This window comes from Rhamphochromis sp. 'chilingali' (assembly GCF_963969265.1).
Source record: "Rhamphochromis sp. 'chilingali' genome assembly, chromosome: 19".
NCBI classification, from domain to species: Eukaryota; Metazoa; Chordata; class Actinopteri; order Cichliformes; family Cichlidae; genus Rhamphochromis; species Rhamphochromis sp. 'chilingali'.
In genome coordinates, this window is record NC_137946.1 from 27520229 (window position 1) to 27533232 (window position 13004).

Consider the following 13004-nt stretch of genomic DNA (forward strand, 5'->3'; position numbering starts at 1 on the left):
CAGGTTGAACTTCACCGCTGTGAGCAGTAGCGAGCAGCTGATAATGTTTAACTTTTTATACATTACAAAATCTAACTTCCTGCCCATTGTGTACGCCGAACTGAGCAAATGGTGCTGAAGAAACATTTGAAACAAAAAGATTCCAGAAAAAAGTAACAAATTATAACAGGGGTTTAAAAGTGTGTGTTTAAACTGTATAAAACAATGACCTCAGGTTAGTCATGACATATGTCCATTAGAACTTTTTCATTTCAGTGCATGGCTTCAGGGCTTGGCTGCTCCCCAGTTATACCACATAAACAGTTGTTTTCGTCTCAAGCACCCAACTGTCAGCTTACCTTTCCTTTGTTTGTCACATAAATGCAAGTTTCACCACCTTTGATGTGGTGTCAACTCTGTCTTTCTTTGCATTTTTTTTTTCACATATTCTGGCTATTTTACGGCTGCAAGCTTAAAAATAAGTTTTGCCTGCTTATGTTTCTCGTCATTTTCTCACAGCAGGGACCGAGGCATGTGATCTGATGTGGTGTTGAAAACAATCTTTCCTTTGGTCTCTGCTACATCAGAGGTAAGAATCAGGTGGGATCTGTGTAATGAGAAACGATCTATGACAGAAACATCAGACAGAGTCCGGATGAAACACTCAGTCTTTTGACAAACACACTTCAGGTGGGCTCAGTTTAAGATGATCAGACTCCGTTTGTCTGAAACTGATAGGGCTGATCGGGGTTAAAGTGAGGCTGTTGAGTGCAAGGTGGACAGGCAGGGTCGAGAATGTATGTTATTGTGATGTATGATTACCAGTTATTGAGCCTGCCTGGAGGGGTTTTTTGTCTATGGATTCTAAACCAATCCACACATTGAAAAAGCTACATTTTCTCTGGATTGAGTTATACAATTACTCATCAGATTAATCATTTTACAGCAAAAATGGCAACAGAAATTGTAATCATAGCAGAAAATGGGTTTCAGTAGGAACAGGTGGCTTTGCTGACAACTGTGCACCTGCTCTCCTCAGTGCTGCTGTGCCTCTCACGTTTCAGCTGTCTGTGACTTGTAGGTTATTCTGTGATGTTCGTGGGTTATTTTTAGACCTTTTTTTTATTTTTTATCTTTTAACACCTGCACAGAAAAAGGTAAAACATAGACAAGAAGTGTCAGCCAGCAGGAGGAGCAGGACTAAAGTTTGAGGTGGTTAAAGTGGAAGTCAGTGGTAGCACATTTGTGTCCCTTTGTTTAGCACTTTGAATGAAGGACAACCCAACACTATGGGGAAAATGCCATGCACAGGCACTGGTTGGCCATAACAGGATTTGGAGCAATCACAAGTGATTAATCAATGTTCATACCCCGAGTAATCCTTATGTGCTAAATCTACACCATAGGTACGTCATAATTATATACCCTTATGAAACTCTGTTGTAAATACATTTCGGCGTGGTGTCAGCCACTTGTCTACAGGCTCAAGATTCAAGAAATCTAATTTGAGCTTTCGAATCACATGCAATTACAAAGTAGAACTGATTTTTTTTATTCAATATGAGCCGCAATTAGTGATTGATCTGTGAACTTGTCAGTAAAGTGCTTACTGAGGTGGAACAATGACTGTGGAACCACTGCTATCGCCCCCTGGTGACCATTTAAAAGACAGCAGGCTTAAAGCACGTCCACCAAGCATAGGCAATTTTCCCCAAGGGTCCACATGAGAAACTGGGAGTGCTGTGGAAGGCGGCACCAATTAGGTAAACTCAGTATTTAATTTCATCTCTTTCTGAACTTATTGGTGAAACCTTGCACAACATTTTCAGATTCTCATGTGAACTTGTGGAGAAAATTAATTGCCCACCACTGCACATGGCCTTCCTGTTAGCTACAGGCCACTAATACCTATAGGTAAGGGGTGGGGAACTCCCACAGCTGATTTAAATCGCTAAATTACCTCCTCAATATGTCTTGAAGTTCTCCAGAGGCCTGGCAATGAACTAATCATTGGATTCGGGTGTGCTGACCCAGGGTGTTATCTAAAACCTGCAGGACACCAGCCCTTGAGTCCTGTAGTTCCCCCACCCCTGTTATAGGTGATAGAAAGGTGATTTTTTTTTTTGTGTACAAAATACTTGAAACTCTAAAATGCTTCAGGGAAGCTGCCACTATAGTTCTAATAGTTTTGCTGGTGGAACTAGTTCACCTGGTTCCACTGTTGTCATGTTTCTGAAAATGCTCACTCAATTTGTTTTGCATATGTGGGCTTTGAATGACAAATGTCCAGAGTAGAGAGCGCTTTATGCTTCTCCAGCTTCTTTCACAAATGCAGTTTCAGATGTCAGCTTAGACCTTTCCTGTAGGTAAATTATTTAATCCACATGGTCACTCTGAGCTGTGTATAAGGAGCATTTTCATAGTGCCGAAGATTTTTTGGACAGTCACTGTGAGAGATGAGCTGTACTGTGCTTTGAGTACATTGCACCAAAAGTATGTTTGTTTGTGGAGAATGTCAGCATAGGTGAAAACAGAAGCAGATGCTAACAAATGAAAAGCTTATCCTAATGTTTTTCTTCATTTATACAGGATTTTTATTAACAGCTACAAAATCTGCAAAAAAGTGATAAAAAGAAAAATGGAAACAAATTGAGGGGAAAAAAGAAGAAAATCTGGAAAAGTAGACTCTGGGAGGTGACTGTGCCCATAAAGCACTGTGTGAGATTAGAACTTTAGAATTAGATCACCACGCCTGCTAAACGTACGTCCCATTCTAAATTCCTTAACAGACATCAGCCCCAAAAATCCAACACTGAGAATTCTCTAAACACCACGTTAGACATGCAGGTTACATGCAAATTAAGCAATACAATTTTGACACTTAAAGACCTAAAACTTCAGTAGGGTCACATATGTTTTGGGAGGAAACTTGATTTTCATACACATTGTGATAAACAGTGTAAAATATCTCCAGCTTTATCCTTTAAAAGACATATGTAACAGCTGTCCTGATGTAATTGTCATGTTTCCATAGCATATCTTAAAAGCGTCTTTTTTTTCCCCTTTGGTCTCTTACATGGATACCTGTTCAGGACTTGAGCCATGGAGTCCTCTGATGAAGATGAGGTGCGCACCTTTGTTCAAGTCCTCAGTGAGAAGTATAACCCTGAGAATTTCCCCTATGGCCAAGGCGTAGGAGTGGTTGTTCTGCCCAGGGCTCCAGGATCCCCTGTCAAAGGTGAGAGATGACAGAGCGAGCTATTTCAGGGTTGTGATGATGCCACGTGAGCAGTGTATCACTTGTGATAAGTTCAGCCCGGCATATCTGCCTTTTTATTTGGAGTGTTGAGCTGTGAATGAGGCTCTGAACTGACTCGAGTTTCCTGTTTGCAGATCGCCTCTTCTTGCCCAGCGCACTGGTTCTGAATGACAGTGGAATCAGTAAAGCTGGCGACAGGCAAGACATCGCTGCTTCCTGCGCCCACGTGGTAGAGCTCGACCTGTCCCACAATCAGCTGAATGACTGGGGAGAGGTGGGGGTCTTGGAGTTTTAATTGAACTTAATAAAGTTTTTCATAAAAGCAGAGCCATCTGGCTTTTGTTCAAGACAATTTAGTTGGAGTGCTGTCTGTATGCTACCATGTCAGCAGTTAAAAAGGGCTTAAATGGACACTAGTAAATGCTAGTCATAGGTTTATAAGATTAAGGTCTTTGTTTTGATGGTTATTTTAGTGTAATAAAAAATGAATACAACACATACAGATAAAAAAAATAGAAGTTAATCTCTCTTTATTGTTAGTAAGGATGCAAGCCTGGGATGTCAAACTCCTTTTACATTGTGGGCCACAAACAACCCACTTTGGTCTTGAGCGGGCTGAACCAGTAAAACTTCCCTTTCTGTCAGTAATAAGAAGTTTAACCACACTTTATTACTTTATTACTTTGGCATAGTATGAATGGCTGTGGGGGAGGTGTTTATCAGGAGGAAAAGCTGTAAAACTTAATACAGTTGAAAGTCCAAAAATGTATGCCCTCCTTCTCATTTTCCAAAGCCATCCAGTTGGCCAGTTTGGAGTCTTTGCCGGGCCGATTGTGCCCCCGGACTTTATGTTTGTAAGTTAACTGGAAAGCATGTAGATTTTTAGATGGTTATTCACTGATTCCATCTAGCCTCCATTCATCATCATTCTTTTCTTTTTGTTTGTTTGCATATGTACTGTTAATAATTAAGTTCTTAAGGTTGGGTTGTGCTGCATTGTTATTTAGCCGTGTCTACAACACAAAGGCCTCTTAAAAAAGTTGCACAGCCCTTGTTATCCCCCTCTCACAGTGCTGTTTGTTATTCAGCCGAGTGATACCGTGATGAGGGCTGTAGGCACAGTTCCCTTCTGCTGTGCCAGCTGGAACACCTGGTACCTCTCAGGTTAACTGGAGTACTCATTTATTAATAAGCAGGGTTGGATACATTTTTTTGTATGAACCAATAAATACATACACCACATATTTATTTAATATAATAATCTCTTCTTCTGTCATTCACATGGGTTTAGCATTAAGTATTTTATTTGCCATCTAGAAGCCAAAGAGTGAAAACAAGTCAATGTGAAACTAAACCAGACGCTACTGATGTGGATTAATTATCAGCTTTTTAAACAGAATGAAGGAAAATGTGAACACGGTACAGAAACACTTTAAAAATATGCCTGTTCAAGACTATCTATGGGTTGTATTTAAAGATGGATGACTCGGAACTTACCTAGAATTTAAACCGCTGTATCTCATTATACAGCTTATTTATGTGTACTAGAGTTATCTAGCTAATCAACAAGCTCTGAAAATAATGGTTTTCAAAGTAAAAGTGTTTTGAAAAGTTCTGTAACTTGTTTCTTCTTTTTCTTTGTTCTGTGTCCTGATGCTCCTGGTTTTGCCAGATCGGCACCATCGTTTCCAGCATCCCACACCTGGACTTCCTCAATCTGAGCATGAACCCGCTAAGCGGCGTGCAGCTGGAGCCGAACATGGCAGAGGTTTTTTCCAGGGTCCGACGACTGGTCCTCATTAATACACAAGTCAGCTGGGACACTGTTCACACACTCACGCAGCACACACCAGAGTAAGTGACAAAGCATGGAAAAAGGTTTTATGTTCTTTTATGTGTGGCAATGAGAGAATTTGTATATTTTTGTCTAAGCGTCTGCATATATAGAGATTTACAATGTTTTTCAGAGTTCTCTCTGCAGTCCTGTGAAAAACTAAGTACACCCCTACTGCTTCCATGGGAGGTGTGAGAATAAGTAGCAGCCAGTTGCTAATGGGACACATTTAACTCAACAAATGTGAGCACCTCTGAAAAAGCAGACGTTTTGGTAGCCTACTGCTAAGGGGATGTCTGAGCAAATTCACTCCAGACTGAGCAATACTCAGAGAAACTGATAAAAGCCCAACAGCTACATCTCAGACTCTACAGCCCTCAATTAGTGTGTAAAATTGGAAAGTTCGTGACAACACAATTTTTTTTTTTTAAACTGAACTTGTTAGTAAGGGTTTCCGGGCTTCTTCACTCTAAAACAAACATGGCAGGAATGTTTAGGTTTGCTGAAGTTGACAAAACTACAACAGAATGACTGAAAAAGAAAACAATGAACATGTTTCAATGACCCAGTCAAAGTCCAGAACTCAACCAAGCTGTTGGGAGATGTGTATTAAAGAATGCCCACAGACCTCAATGTTGTAAAGAAGAGTGTGCCAGTAGTCCTCCAGTGATGTGAGAGATGACTCTTAAAAACAATTGCCTCACATAATTGTTGCTAATGTGGCTCTACAAGCTACTGAGTCATAATGAATCACTTAGTTTTTTGTGCCACTCTGACCACTCAGAGTTGCTCAGAACATTAGCGAGCAGATTAGTGATGCGTTCCTCCTTTATCTTGAGCACACAGATGTAGACTCAACAGGAATTCCAGGAAGTTATGCCCCACCTTGCCATGTTTAGGGAGGTTGGGTTGACGCATGAGGAGTAATGGTTGGTTGGTTTAGCCACAAAAGAAGAAATCTTTTCAATTTTCGTCAACAAGCCAGGGCTGTGCCAGTTCCAATCAGCAGGAGCCTCGCTATCATGGCTCTGAATAGGTAGATGTCTTCAACGTCCTCCAATGTGAGTGTTGCCAGGCTCGTTCCACTGAAAGGCTGTCGTGTATCTGCAGCAAATGTTCCGACGATCAGGCTCCCCCGCGCCCAGGTTTCTCGTCGAGAGGGTGTCAGTAGTGTTTAATATAATTCAATCCAGTTTTATTTGTTGTAAACAGGGTAGAGAACTCAGAACATATGGTGACAATTGGAAACACGATAACAGCTGCCTTATTCTTTTGAAGAATCAAAAGCACCTTAATGCATATTACACAGATTATACAAAGAATCTTTGATGTCCTCAAAAATGCCAGTTTCCTTGCACCTCATCTTCCAGGCTGGAGGAGCTCTTCCTGTGTCTGAACGGCTACAACAGCGTGTCAGAGTCCCAGACGACATGCCCGTCGCTACGCCTGCTGCAGATTACAGATAACCAGCTGCAGGATTGGGCAGAAGTGAGGAAGTTTGGGCTGCTGTACCCCAGTCTGAGCACACTGGTGCTGGCCAATAACAGCGTGGACTCTGTGGGAGACACCAAGGAGACACTGGAGCACCTCTTCCCCAACCTGCGTAGCATCAACCTCAACAATTCAGGTCGGAGTCCTAAAAGTCTTTTAATCTGTCTGTATTCAGTGCAAGGTGTGAACAAATAGCCCTATAACTCATTATGTTTATTATTATTATTGTTGTTGTTGTTGTTGTTGTTATTCAGGTCTTAGTAAATGGATCGACATTGAAAGGCTGAATTTCTTTCCCAAACTGGTGGAGGTCAAAGCAAAGGGAATCCCTTTACTGCAGTCTTACAGCACCGAGGAGAGACGTAGCCTCCTTTTAGCACAGTAAGTCTGAAGCTGTGTGCTCGTTTGTTCAGTAACTTCATCATCGAAATACTCATTGAGCACTTTTAACACCCGACTGCTGCACCTGCCCTCAGGCTGCCCTCCGTAATGGTGCTGAACGGGGGTGCCGTGTCTAATGGTGAGAGAGAGGATGCTGAGAGGTTCTTCATCAGATACTACCAGGACTGTCCAGAGCAGGAGCGTCCCGAGAGGTGGAGCATCATCCACACATACATTTTTCACTGCACACATAATCATAGTGAATAAGTTTACTCATGGATAATAATAATAATTCAAAGCAGCGGCTGACCGCTGACGCTGTAGTAACTAGTAGAAGTGGACGAGGAATAATATGTAGTCTCAAAAAGACACTTTGCATATGCAGTGGTGCTGATGGCCAGCTAAGATGCGTGGGTAGAAGTTGGCGTTAGGCAACTGTGTGAATTGTGAATTTATCGTTAAATAAAATTAGCCATTAGCTTTATTTCTTCTTTTTTACTTTTTGAGGGGTTTCTTTGGATCATTTAAGTTTGTTAACTTAGTGATCTGCATCCTAAAACAAGGTAGAAAATTAACATGTAACTAAATTTCAAAGGCACACACTCTCCAGATGGAAAGGATCATTTGTAGCCAGTGTTTTGAGAAACTGTCCTACTTTGGCAAATCGTCCTACCCATATTATAATTTGACGGCGACTTGTGACTAATACAAACCATAACCATAAGAAATATTCACAATGGGTTAAAAAAATGATGTAAATTTGGGGTTTGTGTTACGCGTATGCGCAGAAACAACAGGTGGGATGGTTTGTGAGGTAGGATAGATTCCCAGAACACCGGTTCTCATTTCGTGGCCATATTTCAGCAACAGGTTTTGTACAAAAAAAGTCTAAAACTCAGAGATATTCAGTTAAACAATCTTCTTCTTTCAGATGTTTTCTTTAGGGGTCATCACCCTCTAACCCTATCCCTAGCGTCCTCCTCTGCATGTGCTTCTTCACTATATCGATGAACTTTCTGTGAGGTCTTCCTCTCTTCCTCCTCCCTGGCAGCTCAATATTTAGCATCATTTGTCCAATGTATCCACTCTCTCTTCTCTCCCAAACTATCTGAGCCTCGCCTCTCTAACTTTATCTCCAAACTGCTGAACTTGAGCTGTCCCTCTGACATCCTCGTTTTTAATCATTTCCATTTTGGTCACTGCCAGTGAAAACCTGAGCATCTTCAGCTCGGCCTGCTGTCTTTTTTTCAGTGCTACTGTCTCCAAGCCATACATTATAGCAGCTCTCGGTACCATCTTAAAACCCTGTCCACTCCACCCCTGACTGCACTTTGTTTTCTTGTGCACTGTCTTGCTTTGGATGGTTGAGCCTGGTTCTGCCAGAGGTTTTTTTTCCTCTTAAAAGGGAGTTTTTCCTCCCCACTGTCCCACAAGTGCTTGCTCATAGTGGGTGATATGATTGTTGGGGTTTTCTCTGTATTGTTGTAGGAACTTTACCTTACGATATAAAGCTTCTTGAGTGTTCGACTGTTGTTGTGATTTGGTGCTATATAAATAAAACTGAACTGAATTGAATGTAGCTGAGTTTAAACCATTGCGAAGAAGAATCAGTGTTGGTCAGATTTTACTGAAGTTTTTATCAAAGTCACATTTATCGATTTGCGGGCAGTAACCCTTGAGCGGTGATGGATCGTGAGCCTGATGAGCTACTACAGCACTGACATCTTTTGGCTTGAGAAAATAGCTAACATGATAAATTAAAAAATATATTGTGTAGCATTATGTTGATCAATAAATTGTTGTTGTTTTTTTCAGCTCTAAAATTTACATCAGATTGTTTTCATTGCTTCATTACAACATTCCGATGAGACATTTAGAGTAAAATTCATATTGAAAGTCTTCACTAAATACCTTAAATATGGAGCACAAGGCGCCAGCACTGGCTTTCAATTGGAAAGCTAAGTGGCATTTACGTTTGCATTATATTCATATGGGAACACCTGCTGATTCACAACATTAGCAACCAATCTCCATCCCTGTCCTCAGTTTGGGTCCAGCACACTATATGTTTTTTTTTTGCGGGGGGAGGTTGAAAGCCTTCCTCGGGGGGGCTCGCAGGGGTGAAATAATTCACCAACTGCATTCCACTTAACCTCAGCAGAATGTTGGGGAGGGATTTCTGGAGGAAGGTGTAGTCCCTGACTGGGGGAAACTAACCTTTGGGAGACAATGCCACCACTCTCTCCCTGCTCAATGAGTCCTTTGTGCTGGGAATTCTCTGATTGGGAAAACTGATACACCAGGTAGCAGGTTGTTTTTTTTATGTATACACCTACTCTGTCAACCTGAAGCCTTAATTTGAGAAATTTGATTTGTTTTCTGATGTCACATGAGCTGTCACAGCACTCCTGGCTATAAATTATTTTATTACCTGTGGCAGAACTTGTTTGTCCATCAGGAGCAGTTAATAGTTATTTTATTTCTATGTCAAACACATTCATCGCCATCTAAAAACTTCATTTTCTTTGTGTTCAGCTTCATCGCTCTGATTTTATTTTTGTCCATCAAGCGTTGCGTTTGCGGTGTTGGTTTGGGAGGGGTTCGGTGTAGGTCCAGGGTCGGGTATAACCGTGACTGTGCATGTGCATGCGGGCGTTATCGGGGTGTCAGACACACTCAGTAGGCAGTGAGCGCACAGCTATCCCCTTTCCTTTCGGATGAGGCTGCGGCCTCGCTACCCCAAGAGATCAGAGCTCTGCAGGTGGGTCACAGCCTCTCAAGTGAACACATCTGACACAGCCTGGCTTTGAGTAACTATAAACGTGTTCTCAAACCATAAACTAGACTAACTGAGATGGATACACCCCAACAATTCCTTGGAAAAAATGGGAAAGGGAAGAAAACAGCACTGGGCAGGAAGGATTAGTGGCGAGAAAGAGTAGAGGCAAGGGTTAAAAAAGAAACCAGAGAGTCTGCGTATCCGGTGAAGTTAGCAGTTAGTGGGTCTAAACAGAGCCACAGTCTCAGGGAAAGACGTGGGAAAATTTACATTTTAACTTTTTGAGGTGCTCATACGTTCAAGTAAATAACTGGAGAAATGTGAGAATGAGTCGATGAAATGCCAAAACAGGAGAGCTCAGCTACATGGTGTCTCTTGGCTTCACAGTCTTGTAATTTCCTCCGCAGGAATCAAAGAATGCCAAAATGACAGTTGGAATGTCGGCTTCTTATCACCTGCAGCATTGTTTGCCCCATTATACCATGCTTACCACCTTAAATGAAGCCTCTTTGGTAAATGGCTTCTCTTAGAATGGCACTTTGTGCACTGTGGCCTTAGTGGAGAATTCCCAGGGTGGACTGCAAGTTTGGCCAGAAAATCCCAGGGCCAGGGCAGCGGCTTTGTGGAGGAGTTTTGGGGAGGGAAGTGAAATTGCTTTGATTGGCCCAGCTGTTACAGTAGCTTTGAAAGCACAGGCCTTTTCTCCTGGATTTTATTTAATCGTTCCTGGGGCCTTATCTCGAACACGCATTCCCCTGAGATGGCTGAGAGCTTTCTCACGGCAAGCAAGTGGCAGACAACTCGGTGTTTCTCTGCCTCTTAAACACTCATAGCTTGTTTCCATAACCCTGAGTTTAAAGTCTTTTTAAAAAAATCTGAAATATCTTAAATATACTTGCTGTTTCTATTTCACACCTGTACTTCATCTAAGAAGGAAAAAAAGAGGATGTATAACCTGTGAGTCTGAAAAGTGAAGCCAGTGTTGAACAGCCTTTTACCTGCATTCTTCATAACAGCCAGCAGAGGGCACAAAGAGAAGTCTTGTCCTATACAAGTCTATAAGAAGATTGCCCTGCTTTTAACTTGATTCGTGACCTCATGAAGCATTTTCACAATGACTTTATCATCTCTGTCTTTAGTTTTAAGTGTTATTTTGTACAGCTTGTTGTTAAATTTCTAGATTTTGATTCCATTTAGAGTAAATCAGTGCTAAAAACACAGTGTGATTGTGACATCAGAGGGCAGGGTGGAGCCGTAGACCAAGCTGCTCTTTGAATGTCGAAATGAAGCCTACATCCTATCATTAGTACAGGGTGTATGTTATTTACCATAGCAACAATGGGGGGGGGGGGGAGGCAAAGAGACACTGTGGTCTACCTTAAAAATGCCATTATGTGTTATCATGATTATTTGGGCAAATATTTTTCCATATATTTGTAGAATAACATGCAGGCATGTCTGACAAACTCATTTTTCAGTTAGTTTTGGCAAATATTCAAAAATTATATGCATATAATGAGCTAGTTAGCGGTTAGCATACCCTGGAAAATCCTCCTTTCTGAAACTTAGAATGGGTGCATTTATAAAAGGGTCTTAATGTTTTATTCAGAATGACCTGAACTGAGTGGATGAATTCAGCAGGAAAGTGTTTCTAGAGGCCAAGCCTGAGGGCTGTTTTCCCATAGACTCTTATAGTACCAGTCTGTTTGCAGTCATAGATATCACTACCTCCTTGCAATTATAAAAAAATAAAGATTTAAGGGGTTTTTCACACCTGCACTGTTTAGGCCGTGTAAATCAAATTCTGGTCTTTTTTTATTTAATTTATAGTCAGAACATAATCTGACCTCCATCCAACCCCAACTACCAGGTGTGCGCTGCTAGTTTGAGATAAATGCCTCCTCGTAGTCAGATGTGCTTTGCATCCTAGGATGCGGCAGAAGACCATACACATGCAGAGAGCTCAAACTGTAGCAGCTAGCTGTGGAATAAACCAAAGGTCCAGAAGACAGCATTTCCCTTCATTGGCCAATAAGCAGAATGCCTGCTCTGCCACGGTTTGTGGTGATGCATTTTTGGTTGACTTGGAGTTTTCTCTCTGTAAAAAGAAACAAAGCCATGAGTAAAAGCCACAAGTTTACAAATTCATCAGCTGATTAAGACTAAAGAAACTAGAGGTGTTAAAACACCCTGAGATACTTTGCAAGGGCCTCACTTTTCAGAGACTATGTAGTCACTGCCATGTCTGAGAAACACCATACTTTGTGTGGTGGATTTCAAGTGTATGTCTTGTAGGAGTTTGTGTGTCTTTGCTGTATGCTGATGTCATTCAGTTGAGCTGATAACAAATAAAAAAATAACACGAGCTCTGCTTTGTTGCAGGTACCGTATCCTCGTGTCCAAATATGGCCACCTGGCTCCACTGGCTGAGGTAGACCTGAGACCCAGCCTCACCATGGTGGTTGTTCGCTGGGGTGACAGGGTGGAGACAGTCAGCCTCCGTCTGGAGCAAACAGTAGGTGACCTAAAAAAACACCTTAAGGGTCTGCTGCAGCTACCCAATGGGATGAGGCTCTTCTACATCGACCGAGAGATGTGTTCAATGTTTGGACCAGAGGAGCTGAAGTGCGGCACCCGGGCCCTGCATTCCTATGGCATTCGAGACGGGGATGAGATCCTGGTAGTGCCCAGGGACAAAAGCCGCTGCAGCTCCTCGGGTCTTTGAGTCGGGAGGTTCTCCACTTCTGGATGACTTGGATTGGAGGAATTGTAGAAATGATAAATTACTGGATATTACGCTTTTGACTTGAACCCTTTTTTTAGATATCAAAAAAAGGGTGGGTGTTTTGGATGGTAAAGAGGTTTGCTGTCTAAAATCTTGATCACATTTATGCAATAGTACATTTGCACATAGTTGTTCGATATTTACAAAGCCTTGAATTCAAGTCGCACATTTCTATGCTTCATGTGCCTTGAGTTACAAGTGCAGTTTACATCTTATTGATGAAGCATAAAAAAAAAAGATCAAAAAGTTCTAGGACTGCTCCCTTAATGGCCGAAAAACCATACCTGACTCGAAATTTGGCCGTTCTCCCCTTCAGGGTCTTCCACATGTGCACCTCTGGATAAATATCAGTCTTGTTATGACCACTTCCACTGGTTCTTCTGTTTGCTGGATATCTTTTGCAGTCAAAACAGCAGTCATTCAGCTTGAATTTAATTTCTGAGAAAACAATGGAAATTGCAGGAAGGCAGAGCTGGTAGACTTGAGAGCCATGTGC

General features: G+C 41.8%; 1 protein-coding gene across 1 annotated transcript in view; it reads left to right on the plus strand.

The window, feature by feature from the left end:
• The window catches only part of tecta (tectorin alpha), a 52538-nt gene that overhangs the window by 617 nt on the left and 38917 nt on the right, over positions 1-13004 (plus strand). Inside the window, exons 2-8 of the mRNA XM_080867863.1 lie at positions 499-568; positions 3072-3217; positions 3373-3512; positions 4911-5092; positions 6443-6699; positions 6818-6944; positions 7040-7156. Of these exons, the coding sequence (XP_080723989.1) occupies positions 3082-3217; positions 3373-3512; positions 4911-5092; positions 6443-6699; positions 6818-6944; positions 7040-7156 (959 nt within the window). The 5' untranslated portion in view covers positions 499-568; positions 3072-3081. The remainder of the gene's footprint in view (positions 1-498; positions 569-3071; positions 3218-3372; positions 3513-4910; positions 5093-6442; positions 6700-6817; positions 6945-7039; positions 7157-13004) is intronic.